The 18,981-nt window shown below is 37.5% G+C and overlaps 1 protein-coding gene across 1 annotated transcript in view; it reads right to left on the reverse strand.

Annotated features, from left to right (window-relative positions):
• MTDH (metadherin) overlaps positions 1-18,981 on the reverse strand; it is a 34,596-nt gene that overhangs the window by 11,018 nt on the left and 4,597 nt on the right. The window contains exons 2-9 of the mRNA XM_054058581.1: positions 17,042-17,146; positions 12,532-12,613; positions 11,887-12,066; positions 10,344-10,412; positions 7,587-7,838; positions 4,375-4,461; positions 2,688-2,786; positions 161-285 (exon numbers count right to left, since the gene is read on the reverse strand). Of these exons, the coding sequence (XP_053914556.1) occupies positions 161-285; positions 2,688-2,786; positions 4,375-4,461; positions 7,587-7,838; positions 10,344-10,412; positions 11,887-12,066; positions 12,532-12,613; positions 17,042-17,146 (999 nt within the window). The remainder of the gene's footprint in view (positions 1-160; positions 286-2,687; positions 2,787-4,374; positions 4,462-7,586; positions 7,839-10,343; positions 10,413-11,886; positions 12,067-12,531; positions 12,614-17,041; positions 17,147-18,981) is intronic.

Raw genomic sequence — 18,981 nt, forward strand, 5'->3', positions numbered from 1 at the left:
TCAGCACTTTCCTTCTATGTGTACACATTCAACACAATTGTGCTACTCCTATCAGCGTCAAGAGATGAGACATTACCTTTCACATGACCCTTAGGCTACTTAAGAAATGGCAGTGGTAAGGTCAAAGTCTTGATGCTAAGGAGAAAATATCACCTTTTACCTTCTGAACATCAGATATCTCCTCAGGCTGAGGAACAGAAGCAACTTTCTCTTCATCTACCCAGTTTCCCCACTCTTCTGCTGGTGCATTCCAGTCAGAGCTCGGATCAGCTGAAGAAAGTCCATCTACAAAAGATTAATACGATTTTCAGGAATCTTTATTTTACAGGTGCTCTCTTGACACTTTAAAACTTGCTTTAGTAAAGACTCCTTTACAAATGATATATCTGAAAAGTGTAAATCTTACAGAGCCAAAAGTCATCTTGTAACACTGACACTTTTTAATAACCTTATTTTTTATATGACTAAGTCCCTACTCCTTTTTTGCTATTGTTCATTTATGATGGCATGTATTTATGGTGTCACAGGAATGTCAGACCTAAAGGATTAGTTACATAAAAATTAAAAAATGTCTGAAGGGAAGAAATAAGCCTTAGACTGCCTGTTTAGTAGAGAGTTACAGCAAGCAGATTTTAAAAACACAACACTTTGTAAAAGTTCATCTTTCATTTCACATTTATATTAACTTCCTGTATTTCTCACCCTCAGCAGTCTATGCCAAATTGAAGGAGAGGAGGGAAACTTGGTCTGCCTCCCATAGTGAATTCACTTTAAACATTTGTAAAATAATGTAAAAATGTAAAGCAGGAATAAATCAAATTAAGTTTACTGGCAAACATAATGAAACAAAAACAATACACTAAGAGATCTTAATATTACTTATAACACTTTTCCACTTCTGGCTTTCATATAAAAATACTACCTCAATCACACTTACACTTTGGACATTAAAATTTACTGATTTGAAAAAACAGTTGCTGTCCAACATAACACCATGGTTTATGTACTACCTTCTCAAAGAAAAAAATCCATCCTTTTTTATTAATAATAAAAATTAGTATTATTTGTATATACAGCCCACTTCCTTGTCCTGAAGCTGACAAAGTAGTGAGGTCTGTGTATTACATTGGCCTAAACTCCCATCATTTCATAGAATGGTTTGGGTCAGAAGGGATCTTAAAGATCATCCAGTTCCACCCCCCTGCCATGGGCAGGGACACCTCCCACTAGATCAGGCTGCCCAAGGCCCCATCCAACCTCGCCTTGAACACCTCCAGGGACGGGGCATCCACAGCTTCCCCAGGCAACCTGTGCCAGTGCCTCACTACCCTCATTGTGAAGAATTTCTTACTCTTCCAATTTAAAGCCATTCCCCACCCATCCGATCATTACATGCCCTTGTAAAACATCCCCTCCCAGCTTTCTTGTAGGCCTCCTTCAGGTACTGGAAAGCCGCTGCAAGGTCTCCCTGGAGTCCTCTCTTTTCTGAACAGCCCCAACTGTCTCAGCCTGTCTCGACACTTCTATTAGTGAACACTTCAATTATAGTTAACATTTATGACCAAATTACTCTATTAATATAAACTATAGCCATAAACATTCTATTCACAATTCTCAGAAACTTGAATCAATTATGCTTTTAGTAATATGTAAAACTGATTACTTGCAAATGATTAATTGAAATGCTCTTTCCTTATCCTCAAGCTAAACAAAAGGCAAAAGATAAGTTTCAAAATAATCCAGTAACCAGAGCAGTCATGCAAAAACTGGTGGAATTGAGAATACCATCAATCTATTCCATTTTTGCGGTCATTACACAAGAAATTGTTCTTAGAGAAAAGGTAACATGCAAGGCAGCTTTTCTGGTCAACTTCTTCACCAATTTTTCAAGTCAATGACCTAATGAGAGGGACTACATTGTTTTTCTTAAACATTCTTAGAATCAATGATATCAATTACAAAGCAGTTAAAGTAAATTAAGGCTGAACGCTTTCTTTACGGGTTCAGTTTCACTAGCAAACACTTAAGAATGGCTGGAACTATTATACTGCAATCCTGCTTAGGGAAAGGCTGTGCTAAGAACTACAAGAATATTTTAAAATTGCCAAAGAGGGAAAAGTAAAGAGTAAACAACAATTTCACTACAATTACCAGGCCATTTCAGTGATTTCTACCTTGCATGTGCTTTCTATACACATAAGAACTTCCTAATGTTTGCTAAATGATAACAGAAGTTAAGACTAAATACAAGAGTCATATGTCACAAAGTTTTCAGTAAGGTACAAACACATGTAAAGCAAACTCAAATTCAATGTGCTAAGTACTTACAGTCTTTTGGAGACTTGCAGATTTTTCTCATCAGCAGCAGTAAGGCCATATTAATCGATTACCAAGACTTTCTAGCAAAAAGACAGAACTACCCTAAAACGCATGAGGTCTTTCACTTCTGAGTTTCAAGATACAAGTACTTCCCCCAAAACTAATCATTTTCTCTTCTATTCAAAGTCTTCTATTCAAAGTACTTGTTCTGTAAAGCTAATTGACAGTTTGAAGACAGGAGGAAGCAAAACACCCCCATTTTTTCTTCAGACACAACTGTCTAATAGAAGTAGCTAATATAAATAACTACACTTTAAAGCAACAGTAATTAACAGAATTTTGTTAAAGAACATTTTAGAGGAACATACTTAACCCAGACCATTCGTCATCCACAGGGGGCTGAGTGTGACTTAAATCCCACTGAAAATCAGAAGTACCAGCCTGAGAAACTGACTCATTGTTGGATCCTGAAACAGAATAAATAAAATTGTACTTCTAAGTTAACGAGCTTCCTGAATTTTCTTGGTTAAAGGAATTCTATCAAAGTAGGAAAGGAAAACAGGCAGCTCAAAGAAACAAGTCTGATTCTAAGGACTGCACAAGACAGGAAAACTCCACGGCTCTTGAAAATGAGATATTCAGAGAAACAAGGGAACTGAAGAAGGAAGACAAAATTAAGTCAGGAGAAGAACATGGAAAGAAGAGATAAGGGTGAATAACCACAGTCCTTTAGGCTTATAGCAGTCTCCTCAAACTGAAAAATACACTGAAATTTTATGGTAGTAAAATTACTACCCTATACCTGTAAGAACTCTAACAGGGAGAAGCTTTAATGAAGAGTACTAGAAAGAAACCTGATCAATTACATTGCAAAAATAGCAATTAAATTATTCATTACTAAAAATCCAATTCTCATTTCAAGTAAAAGATTTCAGGAACATCAAAGCAGCATGACAAAACCCAGTAAGTCCAGTACCAGTCACGGTAACAGGAAGCATTAAACATCCAACATTATTTTAAGATAAATAAGGCATCAGCAAACAAACCATTTTAAAGAAAAATAATCCAAAACCCCTTAACTGTGAGACTTAAATTAATATTTTACTTTATGATGAGACTTACTTTTGGGCTTTTAAACACCTCTGCAAAAGACACCTCAGATGACAGCATCCTTGACACGTTCTCATTTTTCACTAGCCAATTACAAGTAAGAGGCGAATATTTATTCACATGGTTGTTTTGCATCACAACATTGCTGGCTAACATGCATCAAAGATGATGAATCTACATTACTGTATTCACATTTACCTCTCAATTAAGTTGGAATGGGGCATTGAAGATGAATCTCAGACCAGTCTGTTGTCCCACATCAACAACTAAAGTTTAAGTTTTAGCCTAGAGACTGAACTTGAATTCAAGCGGCTCTCCTGGCAAATATTATTTTATTAAATCTCTTTGTACAATTACAGACATTGTTTCTTCTCTAACACAAAGTTTCTCTAAATTTTCATTAAGTGAACTACCTTTGGAGAGACCGATAAATTAAGACCCTGGAATTTATAACTTCTTTGTTATGCTCGCTCATATGTGCACAGAGAATGAAGCACTTGTGAGCTGTAGGACACAGAGCTCGAGTGCCACAGTTAAAAGACTGCAAACTGCAATACAAGTAAACATAGCTTAAGTGCGTAAGTACTTGGCCAGTTACTTCCTAAAGGAAAACAGCCATGCCAAGCTCATTATCTGATGGGCATAAGCAAGAAAGAGCAGAAAATCTGACATATGACCCCTTTATAATATATGTAATAAATCACTGTAGCACTATCATCAGTAGATTAACACACAAGATTTGTTATGAAGCCAGGATTACACTCTGTAGCAATTTTACCCTTCAGATGTCAAACTTGAGACATGGCAATACTAAGCAATCTCTCATGCCCATTATTCAGACTCAACACACAAACAGGAAGGCTAAATAAGAAATATCACTTTCTCATTTTAGCTTTTGGTTATCAATTTACAACAGTGGAAAAATCTTTGGAAAAGCATACATACCAGAAACTCCAGGAGTTAATCCAAATGAAGAGAAAGAAGTAGAATTCTGTTCAGAGGCATTAATCCTTGCATCCACATTCCAAGCAGCTGTGGGGGAAGAAAAACACAAAACCAAAACACCCAACTATTTAATTATGAATAGGGTCAGAAAAAGAGCAAAATTTCCAGCCGTGCTCAAAATATCACCAAACTGAGGGCAGTATTTTGCTTATTACAGTCAGTGTTGATAGAGATGTGACCGTATGAACATTCAGCTTGAAACAACTCTCAATTGTTCGAAGATCTTCCCTCTACAGTCTCCTCTATATATAAACTTCTCAAATTAAAAGTAAATAGTGTTTTGAACCCCATACTATCATATTTCCTATTATTCTGTGACAAGCGGTGTCCCTTGGGGATCCGTATTGGGACCAGTGCTGTTTAATATCTTCATCAAAGATAAAGACAGTGAGATTGAGTGCACCGTTGGCGAGTTTGCAGATGATGCCAAGATGAGTGGTGCAGTTGTCACACTGGAAGGACAGGATGTCATCCAGAGGGACCGGGACCAGAGCCTGTATGAACACCATGAGGTTTAACAAGGCCAAGTGCAAGGTCCTACACCCGGGTAGGGGCAATCTGCACTTTCAATACAGGGTGGGGGATAATATGATTGAGAGCAACCTTACAGAGAAGGACTTCGGGGTGCTCGTTGATGAGAAGCTCAACATGAGCTGGCAATGTGCGCTTGCAGCCCAGAAAGCCAACCATACCCTGGATTGCATCAAAAGAAGCATGGCCAGCAGGTCGAGGGAGGTGATTCTGCCCTTCAACTCCACTCTTGAGACCCAACCCGAGTACTGCACCCAGTTCTGGCATCCTCAATATGAGGAGGATATGGAACTGTTGGAATGGGTCCAGAGGAGGGCCACAAAGATGATCAGAGGGCTGGAGCACCTCTGCTATAAGGACAGACAGAGGTGAGCCTGTTCAGCCTGGAAGAGAAGGCTCCCGTTGAGACTGGCCTATAATGGCCTTCCAGCACCAAGGGGTGCCAACAAGAAAGCTGGAGAGGGACTTTTTATAAAGGCATGTAGTGATAGGATGAGGGGGGAATCGCTTTGAACTGGAGAGAGGCAGATTTAGACTAGACATAAAAAGAAATTTCTTCATGATGAGGGTGATGAGGCACTGGCACAGGCTAGCGAGGGAAGTTGTGGCTCCCCCATCCCTGGAGGTGTTCAAAGCCAGGTTGGATGGGGCCTTGAGCAACCTGGTCTGGCAGGACGTGGCAGACCCGCTCATGGCAGCGGGGTTGCAGCTAGATAATCTTTAAGGTCCCTTCCAACTCAAACCATTCTATGATTATCGCAATCATCGAAGGTAGTGGAAAAGCATATTTATTAACTCTATAGACGAAACCTAGCTTGGAATAAATTGTATGTCAGTTAAAGAACAGAACTGAGTATAAAACAATTTTTACAAATAGGAGACACTGACTAAAAAATAAGATTGTTCTGGCTTAACAGCTAAACTGACAAAGATACACTACACTGTTAAGTGTAAGATGGAAATAAGCAGAAATTATCACTAATAATCACTTTTCAATAATATGTGAAAAGAAACAACCAATTATAATGGGATTCTAAGTAAGAACTACTAAGAGTTACAGCAGCTTTTACTTAGAATTTTATTTATTTAGTTGGGAGGGGGCGCACAAATTGGATAAGAGTATTCCAGGTGCTGTCCAAGAAGTGGATAATCACTATCCCAATCTACTGATTCCTGTTAACCCAGCCCAGAACAGTGTTGGTGACCTCTACTGCTGGGGCTCATGTCCAGCTTCGTGTCTACAAGAACCTCTTATCCACAGAGCTGCTCTCCAGTGAGTCTTCCAGCCCGGGCTGCTTCCTACCCAGGTGCAGGACTTAACATTTGTCCTCACTAACCTTCCTCAGGTTCCTGTTGGCCTAGTTCTCCAGCTGGTTTAGTTCCCTCTGGAGGCACCCCTGACCTGGACCAGATCAACAAGTTCCCCCCTTCCCACTTAAGACTGGTGTAATCTGGGAATCTAATGTGAACGACACGCTCTTGCCTCCTCTGGGTCATAACAGGACAGGTCTAAGTACAGAGCCCCATGACATTACCAGCCTGCAGGTAGAGTATGACTCACTGACTGCTACCTTTGAGTCTTGCCAGTTTTAAAACCTTCCTAACTTAGATACAATAATACTGTAAGGGGCAGTGTTGAAAGCATTACCAAAGTAATCATGAAAGACAATCACTGCTCTCCTCTCACCCCAAAAACTAGTCATTTTACCAGAAGCAAGTCAGCCTGGTCCAAGCATGATGTATTCTCAGTAACAAAAACAAGCTGGTCACAGTCACCAAAAACTAGCTTATTAGAATATACACTAGAATATAGCTAACTGGAATGTGAAAAAAAGCCCTTTGTCTCTTATTGGCAATAGTAAAGCTTACAGTGGTATCACAGGTCCAGCCTCAGAGACTATATTTCAATATATGCGAGTCAAATAAAAGAGGTATAGACTAAAGTAACACTGCTGACTACAAAGGAACATTGCTTTTCAGAAGAGACAAGGATGACTAAGATTGAACAGTAGGAAGGACCATACTACAGCATCTACTAGTGAGTTGAATATTGTTGCCCAGAGAGAAACAAAGAATTATCTTCTCCGTTATTATTATGGACAGTACAAGTCCATAAAGGCAAAACATTGTACTTGGAGAAGACTAAAAATAATTTCCAAGGAGAAAAACAGTATAACACTAAGCATAACAAGAGCTGAACAATCTTCATGCCTGGAGCCTAAACAGACATCTGACTGAAACAGATAAAGCTGATTTGATCATGTTGAATCAATAGAATAGATTTATGAACTGAGTTTTAAGGCATAAATTAAAAAAAGAAGGTACATTTCAAAATGACTTAGTAATCACTTTCAGAATTCTAGGAAAGTGGTATAAAAATTTGACTCCTTCACAGAAATAATTTTATTTCAGATAAGCTCCAAAAACCCAGTTGAACTGTAAATGCAGACATAGATGTTAAGCCATTTTAGAGTAAACAGAAATAAGTTCACATTTCACTAGGCCACTTCAAGATTTTTTATATATATAAACATGAAACTATTTAAGAGATTCACTAGTAAAAGTATATATTTAGGTAAAAAAATGTCGAAGTGAAGCAAGTTTTCTTTGGAATAGCTTACCAATAGGAGTGAACAAAGAACGTTCTTTCCAGGGCCTGCCCACCAGGGTTACGCCCCAGTCCTTTCCATTTCCATTAGCATCTCCAGTGTCTTGGCCCCAAGCTGATGTCTCTGTCTTTCTCTTCCCAGCTGCAGCTGAGGGAACAGATGTCCATTTCTCCTCCCCTACACCAATCTGTGAGGAGATTTTTACAGACTTCTCATTCCAGCTTCCTCCATTTACTGTATGGCTTTCACTCAATCCTGGTGAAACTTAATACAAGCATAATGAAAGCAACATGTAAAATAAGAGCAGGATGAAGGATTAAAATATTACATACGTGCACATATACTTAACATTAAAAAAAAAAATACAAGTGAACAGCAGCTTTGCTACACCCATGTGATACTGAAGAGCTGCTGCTCTGTCTCAGCCAATTTTCCAGTTCAGATGATATGCACCATCTGCCTACTAACTTGAAGAGTGAGGGGGTAAAGCACCAAACTCTGCTCTCCTTCCTGATTTCCTTTCTTTACAGGGCTAATATCTTGGTGAACTAGTGCCTTCGAATTAAAAAAATAAGAGCGGGCAGGAGGTGCTTTCAACGCTGCCAGGTAATTTCTCTTAGAGCATGGTGATGATTTGTGGAAAGCCCAATGCACTAAATGGAGAACAATTTCTGTTTCTTAACTGCATGCAGCAGTTCTATAGGCAGGAAGTAAAACAAATGACCAAGGATTAGAAATGTTTCCCAAACTCTACACAGAATTTACAAAGAGCACAGTTATTACAGTGACTTTGGAGTCAACAATTAAGGGAAAAAAAAAAAATCATGGTAACACATTCAAAATATACTGCTTATGAATTGCTTTATGCTACATTAAGATAAAAGACCACAAGTCTATTTGCAACAGTCTACCCTGCTGAGGAATTACTAGTCATAAGTTTAAGGTACACTTTGAAAGGGGTCAGCAGTACATTGAGATCTAAATATCATCACGAAACTTTTTCAAAAGTTATTTTTGATTTATGCCTCTATAAAAGAAAGGTTAATGATCATCTGTTACACCCAACCTGACTTCCTATATATCACAAATCTTTCTGAAAGGAGTATATCAAATAGTCTCTGTCACCTTTTATACATGCAATGTAAACAACTAAACCCTCTCATTTACAAATATCTGCATATCGCAAGTGTAACACTTCAACAGTCAGCCAGAACCTGATGCATGAGTAAGTCCATATCATATGCCAACAAAAACCACAGAGCAAATATTTCATTCCTTAAATGAGCTCATAGCTGAGGCAGCATGAACATGCCGCGTTCAAGGCAGCCTCACCAGTACTGAATTGGTGAGGTAAGGTATGCCTAGATTTTTCTAGAGGTGTCTGATGGAAAAGATTTGTCTAAGGTCCCCATTACTACATCTAAAACCACTACCCCTTCCCAGTACAACTCCACAGAACTAACATTGTTCATGTCAGTTAATACCCTTCAATGGTAACAAAGTCTTAGGGGAATGCAACAAAACCAGCAAAGAGATAGAACCCAAAATGTAGCCAATAGGAAAACTCTTCTGCAACCTTGCAAAAATACAGCTGAAGTCCTGAAGTAGGAGCTTGATTATTCTGTGTTTATCATACTATTCTTCTGTCACAAACAAGTTTTCACAGAATTACAGAAAACTTAAGATTGCAAGGGATCTCTAGAGGTCACCTAGCTCCACTTTCTACTCAAAGCGCAGCTAACTTCAAAATTATACCACTTCATTCAGGTTCTGGAAATCATGAAGGCCAATAGTTCAAAGTATCTCTGAGAAATCTTACTAAGAACTTTCTTCCTCATGTCCAGTCAGAATTTCCCTTACTGAAGCTTGATATTGCCTCCTGTCCTTCCATGATGCATTTCTGAAGAATACAGCTCCTTCCTTCTGTACTATGATCCAGGAAGTTTGCACATGAGGTAAAGCTCTCAAAGAGTAGTACAAAGTGGGTCACTTTATGGACTTGGGTGCTTTTAATAACTCATTTGCTGACTTGCTTAACTGCACTGAATACTTCTCATTAAATCAACGCCCCTAATGCTGGCTATAAGGAGCAACCACCTTGATTTCACTATGCCAAATTCACTTTAAGTATTACTATAGCAGTATCTCTTATCAGAAAACCACTAAGATTCAGTAGTCAATCATGGTATTAAAACAGACAAATATTTCAACAGTTCCATGTATGACATATATAAGATAATGTATATTTATTTACAAATACTTGTATTAATTTACTTTCAAAATGAACGTATTTAAAGTGTGCCTCTCAAGGAGTAAAGAACTAAGTAACTCAGGCATATACAATCTGAAACAAATGCATTACAATAATCAGGTAGTATCTTTGAGCAGTTTGCAGTTCTCTATAAAGTTTTCTTTGAGCAAATCAACTGAATAACAGAAAAAAAGTAAGTCTGAAAACCTAGCATACGGAATTCAAGTGGATCTTGAGAATAAACTTCATTGTTCTGTAAGTAACAATTTGTATAATAGGTCATCTGACTCAAAATTCTAGACATCAAATCCTTTTTCTAAATATATATCAGAGCCTGTTTTGAACCTGGTAAGAAGTAACTGCAACTCAGAAGTATAACGGTTGCATAGCCATAAAGCCAACTGCATAATCAAGTTCCAGATCAGTAACTACACAAAATCCTGCACAGACAGTTTGTTTTCACTTCTGCAAAACACTTTTCTAGTTTATTAGGATGTCTAATAATGAAAACTTTTTACCTTGTGGAATTGATGACTCGCCTTTTGCAGGCTTAGAGCTGCTAACTTGTGCATTCAGAAGTGCATCACCTGATTAAGTAGTAAAAGGAAATGGAACTCAATTAACTTTTTTCAAATAATAACACCTGTCAAAATCTTCTAAAAGAGTATCCATCACTAATATTTTAAGAATAAACATCATCAATACCTCAAAGTAAATTAAGACACTTTCAGAAACCTAAGAATAAAATTAAAATTTTCTATTTTTATTACTTGTGTTTATCTTGCAGACAGAATGAACTCAAAGTAGTTTAGAAATACATCGCTATTTCTAACTTCTACCTTACTATAAAAACAGTAGATATAGCTCAATTCTCGTCAGATTAGTCTGGTACAATGCGATTTGTAGGAATATAGGACACAGAGGACTCTGCCTAGAGAGGTTACAGTAGTTATGGCTAGCAACAGAGTATGTAGACAGTAGGAATTACCATTTCTTGAAGCTGTGTGTAAATGGAAAGAAAAAAAAGGAAACTGGAAACAACTGGTCTAGTCCTCAAGGACAAGAACCATGCACTCAGTCAAGGTGTAAACAAGTGTCAATAAAAACACTAGGTAAGGCATGCAAATTTCAGTATATTGTTACACAATACTAGAAAGGTCATAGGCTTGGTCTTTTTGTCACTTTGCAAGAACAACATGTTTCTTCTCTTTAAAGCACTAAGTGTATCAGCAGGTTATAAGATATGTCAGAAAGCTAAAGTGCTTGCTTTCAGATTCCTTTAGCTTCTTAAACTATTTCTCAGGTGCAGCCAAATTTGAAATCCTGTGCCTACATACAGTTTCAATCAGCCCATGCAACTTTTTTCTTAAATGTTAGCAGCCATAGAAGCTAAAGTCTACATTTCCTTATTGAATCCTTAGCTATAACAATTGATTACTAAGTCTTGGTCAGATGTGCCCTACCATTATGAACAGCTTTAGCACAGATACTGCTAAACCAATGGTAGAAAAAAAAGTCTGCATGTCAAGCAGTGAACAATCTGTAAAGAGAAGTCATGGGCACAACTTTTGACAAGGAAGTGTTCAAAAAGTTGAGCAGCTGGTGCTGGCCACAGCAGTGCTGAGGGCACCTGTGAAGTTTCCAGAAACGATGTGCAGAGTCAGCAGACTGCAAGTGAAGGAATGGAGACATACGCCTATGCAGATGTGAAGCCACACACCCAGCAGTGGTGTGGAGTCCAGTGTCTCAGCCACTTATTCTGTCCTGAATATTATTCAGCCACTTAGAATGTTCTGTCCTGAGCTTCCCAGAAAGTATGGCTCAACAAAAAAAAGTATGGCTGAATATTATTCAGCCACTTAGAATGTTCTGTCCTGAGCTTCCCAGAAAGTATGGCTCAACAAAAAGGGGAGTTTTGGACAATGAGGAGTACCTTTACATAGCTTGAAATAATTTCCTCAGAAATTACATCTACCATACATCCAAAACAGAGACACTACTTAAGCATTCAAGTAAAGTTATCCTTCTAGAACGTGTTCACAGACATATTGACCATCATACCTTTATTTTTTCTGAGACCAATTGGAAGCGATGGTGTAGGCATCATCTGCTCAATGGATACAGTAACTGCATTTTCCATTCCCTGGAGATTTGATTCTCCTGAGCCACTATCAGTCAGAACCTTGTCTCGCTTACGCTGCTGTCGCTTCTCTCTGTTACTGATTTTAGTTTCCCAGGCTCCTAAAACACCCCCAAAATGAAAACGTCACTAAATAAGTCAGAAAGCAAAAAGGGAAGAGTTCTAGCTTGTTTCATATCAAGCTGCAGTCCGAGTACAAGTTCAGTCTAAAAATCAAAGGACATGGCAGTCAACTTCAAAATTAGTTTGAAAAGATTAACAACTGGCCAAAGGGAAGTTTTCTAGATGCAACAAGATAATCCTTTGCTTCACAGAACAAAACTCGAACAACATGAGTTGGCCCTACTCTTCAACATTTTTCTCATTTTTTTGTAAGCTTAACTTCAAATCAGTTGTAGTTATTGAATGATGATATTGCAAAGGTCAGATTTCCAGATATAACATGAGATTGTGAAGTTCTGACAAAATATATTTCTTGTGTTTCTTTATGAAGCACAATTAAATCTTAAACAGCACTTAAGCCAAAATATATCTAATTACATTTTTTGTGTGTTTGTGTTCAGTACCTTCATCAACTTCCTTTCCATCCAGACGTGACTGATCCTGAACTGTTTTAGCATCTCCCTTTGATTTCTTTTTTTTCTTTGACTACAATAAAAAGAAAACATTATCTTAATAATTGCTTAATGATTACTTGTCATTGTGATTTAGAATTACTCCACCCATAGCCCCAAAATACAGGAGTAAATTTAAAATACATTTTCCTGAACAATGCTCTGTATGGACTGTCCCTGGAAAGGAATACTAAACAACAGTAAATCCACAATTTAAGTTAAAACTATGGAAGTAACATGGAAGACTTATGCAGTACATATATGGCAGGTTGGGGGAATGATTACTTATGCTACAGAGTACAAAGCCCAGTGGAAGAAGCTATGCTGATGCATCACAGTCAGAGGAATATGAACTGTCTGGCAGGCAGATCCCACTCTGGCAAAATCTGTTTTGTGCAGAAGAAAGTATAAAGTGATAAAGAACGTCAGTGACTCCTTTAAAAAAGTAGGTAAGACAATTCCAGCTTGGAAAACGACTTCAAAACAGGAACTGTGATTAGAGTCCACACAATACATACATAAAGGTTTTATTTGAGTGTTTCACCAGTTACACCTTCTTGGCTATACAAGCAGAGGCAAATGAAAAGGAACGGGGATAAATTTCCACAAGCAACTTTGGTGCAACAGATAGCAATATAAAGCATTAAAAAGATAACATGAACTAAAAAAGATAAAAATAAGACCCAAGATATCAGGAGAGCATATACCGCAGAAAGCCCTGGAGTTTAAGCTTCTGATAAGCTAGTGATAGCAAATTGTCTGCCTTCTTAGAAAGAAAATACTGTACTCAAAGGCTTTTCAATCTAGCAAAGAAAAGTGTAAGAACCACCAGATGAACCTGAATTAAAAAAAAAAACCAACAAAAAAAACCCCCCGACTTTTTAAAGAAGGATGGTTATCCACTCAAATGTTATAAGGGGAACTGCTTACTGATTCACTGTCTCTGGAATAGTCAAATAAGGATATTCTAGAATGCTGGATGCCTTTATAGAATATTTGCTTCTGCCACAGTAGGACTAAGAATTGCCAGCTTTATACCTGAGCTCCAACTATATGACTTTCTATCCTTAGATGTCCAAGAAGAGTACCACAGTCTCTCTAGAATTCAGAATTGGTAACAGCAAAATTATCACCACAGCTGCAGCAGATGTCCTACAGACCCACAATGGCATGCAGTTCACATCTTTGAGTTAACATGAACAAGAACTATCACAAACCTACTGAAAGCAGTACAGCTTGTTAGTGAACCGACATAGAGAATAAAAATTTCACTGCTTACATGCAGTGCTGTGCCAACAGACCTATAACATTTAGGGAGCTGACTTGAGACAGTTAACTCATGGTTCACTGTACTAGGAGACCCACAATACAGATGTATCAAAACTGAATTACCTCACTTATTTGCTCAGACTACCTTTGCCTGCACACCAGCTATCTAACTTCTGAAAAATCTCCAAGAGACAAGGACCAGTCTCAAAAGCAATCTAAGAAATGGTTGTAAGGATATCAAGAAATCAAATTATTTGCCAGAGAACCTTGTAAGGAAAGAATTAAAAAGTGAAAAAACAACATGAAACATGATTTTGAATTGATTCTTGGAGCTCAAGTATAGGAAAGATTACTAAGTTTGTACCTGTATCTCCCAGTTTCAGCTACAATGGGAGTAGAAGTTGAGGTCTTGGAATCTCCCACCCACAAAGTTGTAATACTCTACTGTCCTCTGGGCTCAAGAGAACACCTGAAATGACTTTACAAGTCCCCCGGACAGTTTGAGATGCCTGCTGCTCCATGTTCTAACTCCAGTTTCTTAAATAACTAGGTCCTACAGGAATATTGACATCAAATTTTACACTTACCATGAAAACAGTTAAACAATTTTAAAAATAAGTTTGTAACTAACAAACACTGGTTTTAAAAGAATCAAGAATTTAAATATTGGAAATATATTTACTTTCCTAAGTTACTGGAACCTGATCTGAGAAACCAGAGTCATAGCTAGTTATCCAATTTACTCACCACCTGCCAAAATTAGTGCTGCAAGTCCCTATCTCGGTAACAAACTGACTGAAACACCAAGATGATGTTAAGGGTTACTAAGTAAGCCAGCTGACAATTTTGCAGAAACCTATTCAAAGGTTCACCTTCTCCAACATTGAAAGCTGCCAGTGTTGGCTCTGCCACCAGCCAAAGAACACAAGGAACTCAGCAGGCCTGCCAAAATTTAAGTCTAAGCCTTGCAAGAACAATAGAAAAACTAACCTTTCTTCCTCATCCCTAACGGTCTGTTCATTCCTCATATTCAAGTCAAGGTTGTTGCGTGTTTGCAAACAGAATGGGCAACAAAGTTAACATCCTACAATGTCATCCAAGGAGTCACATCATAGATACAGTCCCCCTTACACTAAAAACTAACCCCCTCGTACTGTGCAAGTCACTAAACCCTAAAAAAGAGAAGAAATTATTCAAAGTGCCAAGAGAATCACAACCCCTATGAGCAGCCAAAATCCAGACATTATCCAAAGCTTCCCTTCCACCAAAGCAGAACAAGAGGATAAAATTTAAATTACTATCATGAAAAAGCATGCATAAAATTCACAACCCTGAAGCAGCTAAGAAATACATAAACAAAAAGGGAGTGTGATTTTCACCGAAACCATATATTCAAGCACAAAAAAAAAATCATACCCTTCACATCACAGATCCTATATATTCATGTATCTACGTACATGCACATACTACTGAAATCCCACTCATCCCAAGCTACACAAAGACCCCCACAGAAGACCCCTTACTATCTTAGCAATTTTATAATATAAATGTAATAGATGCCCTGAGAGGCTTAACCAAATACTAAGATGCCTGTAAAGTTACCTGTAGTTTTAGGAAATTTCTTGGGCATGTTTTTAATTGAAAGGTAATAATCAACTCCTGAGGCAATTATGCCTTGCCCAGGGTTCTCCAAAGTAATATGAAAACATAATTAGTGAAATAAGAATCCACATTGTGGTACTGATTTCCTGGAGCTGCAGCTTCAGCTTAACACTTTAAAATTCAGATCACTATGTTTGCAATGTTAAGGTAAAGCTCAAGTTTACCATTTAAAAACCTTACAAAATTGGAAACCTGTCTGAGATAAAGTGAAAACTGAGGAGAAAAATATACAATATTAAAAGAGCTATTTTTATTGCTGTTCCTGTCTTGAGGACCAGACTATTAACACAAGCAGAAGTGGTATGTAAGGGGGTACGATGGAGCACAGCAGCAGAGTGGGACTGCCAGTGGGACTGCGACATAGACCTGACCATGGGGCAAGCATCAGCCCACTTCAGCTCCTCCTAGTGAAGCTTATCAAGCCCTGCCTCTCCCAAGAAGCTAGCTATTCCTTCAGGATCAAGTTTTATTATGTTCCTGAAAAAAAGCTCACAAAACCAATCTGATATGCAACACATGGTGAAGATAAAGAGGTGCACAGAAAAGTCCTTCTATTTGCCATTGCCAAAAGACTTTAGAACTCTGTATCCAACTAACAGGACAGTCTTCTATCCAACATACTAAATGCAAAAGAAGTTATTACAGGATAGTCAAGCAAGTTAAAATTTGAATAAGCTAAACAAATTCCAGTAATGGGTTCTGACTGTTTAGGCATACTCCTCAGTATGATTAGAACAAATGCATTTTGTTGAAAGAAATGCATCAGAAATCCACGACAGTAGGAAAATTATGTGCACAATGTTAGCAAAAATTATCAAAGGCCTATCGCAAATATATCCAGGTTGCCTACAAATGACAGCATTTATGATAAGGGTAGAAGACATTGATCTTCACAGTACAAAATAAAAAATCCAACCAAACAAACAAAAAAAAAAGCCATCGCCATTAGAATGGTTACCTTTTAGATAAAGCTACAGATCAAGCTTCAAAAAGATGTTTTTAATGTAGCTGTTCAATTTGCATAACAAAGCTCACCCCAGACTTCAAAGCCCATATTTGTCATCAGAAATTAAGAACTCTAATCACTAATGGATACATCTGACAAAAGAAATAAGCAGGCGCATGGTCTTAATCCTTTGAATAGCAGTCACACAATTGTTATACCATTTACAACCCACTCAACAATACTATCATTATGTTGCATCTCCACAGAAGCCAGCAAAGACCAAACACAAACTTTAACTTTTGTAGGCTTAACGTTTTCACATGGGGAACAGAGATATTAGTGTTTAGCAGGGGGCAGAGAGGGGGGTTTGCTTGATGCAAACATTTCGCGGTAAGACAATCTTAGAAGTTAAGAAAACACTACTTTAGCTCTTTCCAACACCAAGTTAGATTAGCACACTGCATAGTAAGAAACGTGCCTCCTCACTCATGTAAGTAACATAATTTCAAATCACAAGTAGAATTATTAGATATTGAAATACTGTACATTAAACTTGGACGTTGTCACTTCACGTGCATTACTGACCTTTTCATTCTTCTTTTCTGTGTCCACATGTTGTTTTACATTTTCTTTACGGACAGTTTGTATTACTTCATCCTCAGATACATCAAGAAAAGATCGTCCGTTAGGCTGTGTGAACAGTCAGTGTGAACAGTAAAAAAAATGGAGAAAGCAGACAAAGCAAAGCTCAAATTACACTTTTACTGAAATTCAACTATTTGTTGACTGAAAAATGCTTGCAAGATCATTAACTAAAGCAGACAAAATTGTGGAGTGGCCAAATACAGGAACGAAAATGAAAGAAAACAGGTCTCCTCATTTCATCCCAATCTTACTCAACATAGAAATTGCTTATCAAAAGGTAAATTTCTGATAGGTACCTCTGTAGCCATCCTGAGAATGAATTCAGAACATATGGTTGTATGTGCCATAAATTATCTAACTAAATGAACACATATACCACTTTGTAGCACTTCAGTCACAGGCTCAATTTTTAAAATAATTTCTGCCTTGACCAAATTTCTGCAGATTTTAGCTATGCATATTCCTCACAGCTCATTTCCTTCACGAGTTACACTTCATAGTAGAACAGAAATTGGAAGTCAAACACAAAGCATGACTAAGCATGACATCCCATTGTTCTTTTCACACAGACTTGATTATAGTCATTATGTTAAGTCTACCATTTCCTCCTCACATAAAGGAAAGAAAATTAACATGCATTATTTAACATATAAAGTTAAAACTCTGGACAGCCATTAAGTTAGTCTTTATTATCACCTTTGACAGCACAGGCATACACCTTAGCCTATATAGTCCCTATGCAGAGTGTAATAATTTAAGTCACATTTATTGTTAACAAAAAGCTATGACTGAAGGTACTGTGCTTAACTGCAGAAAAGATGAAAATAAGAAAAGCGTTATACTAGTCTTAGCCATTAACTTCACTGAGTGAAAAACAATTGTTAAGAGTAACAACTGAATCCACACGTTTCATATTGATCACATTAGCGATTCAGGCATATTAAAGATTGAAAATTAAATAAAACATTAAGTATAAATAACTACTTCAGTCAATTAAATGTCTAAAATTTGTTTTAAAATAATAAAAAATAACATTGTTTGAACCATATTTAAAAACCTAAAAGCTACTTTAACTCTGCATTGCACAAACCCAATTGCTTGAAAGTAAAACAATGGCCATATTACAAATTAGTGTAACCTGTTCCTTCAAATATCAGATCTGATCCTCAGTTATCTGGTACGTGTATTTAAGTCTTGCCATTTTATATTACGCTTACAAATCATCCTTGGCCTGATGTCACCAGCGCATCGCTTAGTGTAGTTAGCCAGCATGCCAACTTCTTATTTTGTAACTATTAATAGAAATCGAAAGATCAGGTCACCTAACCCCTCTTCTCCTGCAGCCATCAGCTTTAAACTGGACTCTTTGTATCCAAAATGCAGTAGATTTCCCTCAGTATTTGGAAAATGAAGTATATTTTACAGATCGGTGCCTCAAAACTCTCTCCAGCAGTTCCCCTCAACAAAGCTCACAATACTCTATTCCACAGGGATACAGATATTTGATCTTCAGAATAACCTGTTGCCAAAAATCAGTTCTCGAACTCCTGTTTTCTCCAGATTCTTCACAGCTGTGTTATCAGCGGTGTGATGTCTTCCAATCCATGTTAGTCCGATGACATTTAAGATCGTAAGCTGGAGAATCACTATTTCTAAGTTATTCAGTAACAGAGTTAAATGACAGACTTGCCACATCTACTAACGGACTTGGGTCAAAAATGTTTACAGCCAACTAACTTTAATTCTGTACCTTGCTTTGCTTCTTTGCTATTACGCACATACCTTAAATTGAAAGCCATTTTCTTAATCCCTCTCAAAAATTCCACAGACAGAAGTTTTAATATTTAATTAAAAAAAATCAGCTGTTTAATAGTAATAAA

The sequence above is a fragment of the Cuculus canorus genome, chromosome 2 (assembly GCF_017976375.1).
Source record: "Cuculus canorus isolate bCucCan1 chromosome 2, bCucCan1.pri, whole genome shotgun sequence".
Taxonomy (NCBI): Eukaryota; Metazoa; Chordata; class Aves; order Cuculiformes; family Cuculidae; genus Cuculus; species Cuculus canorus.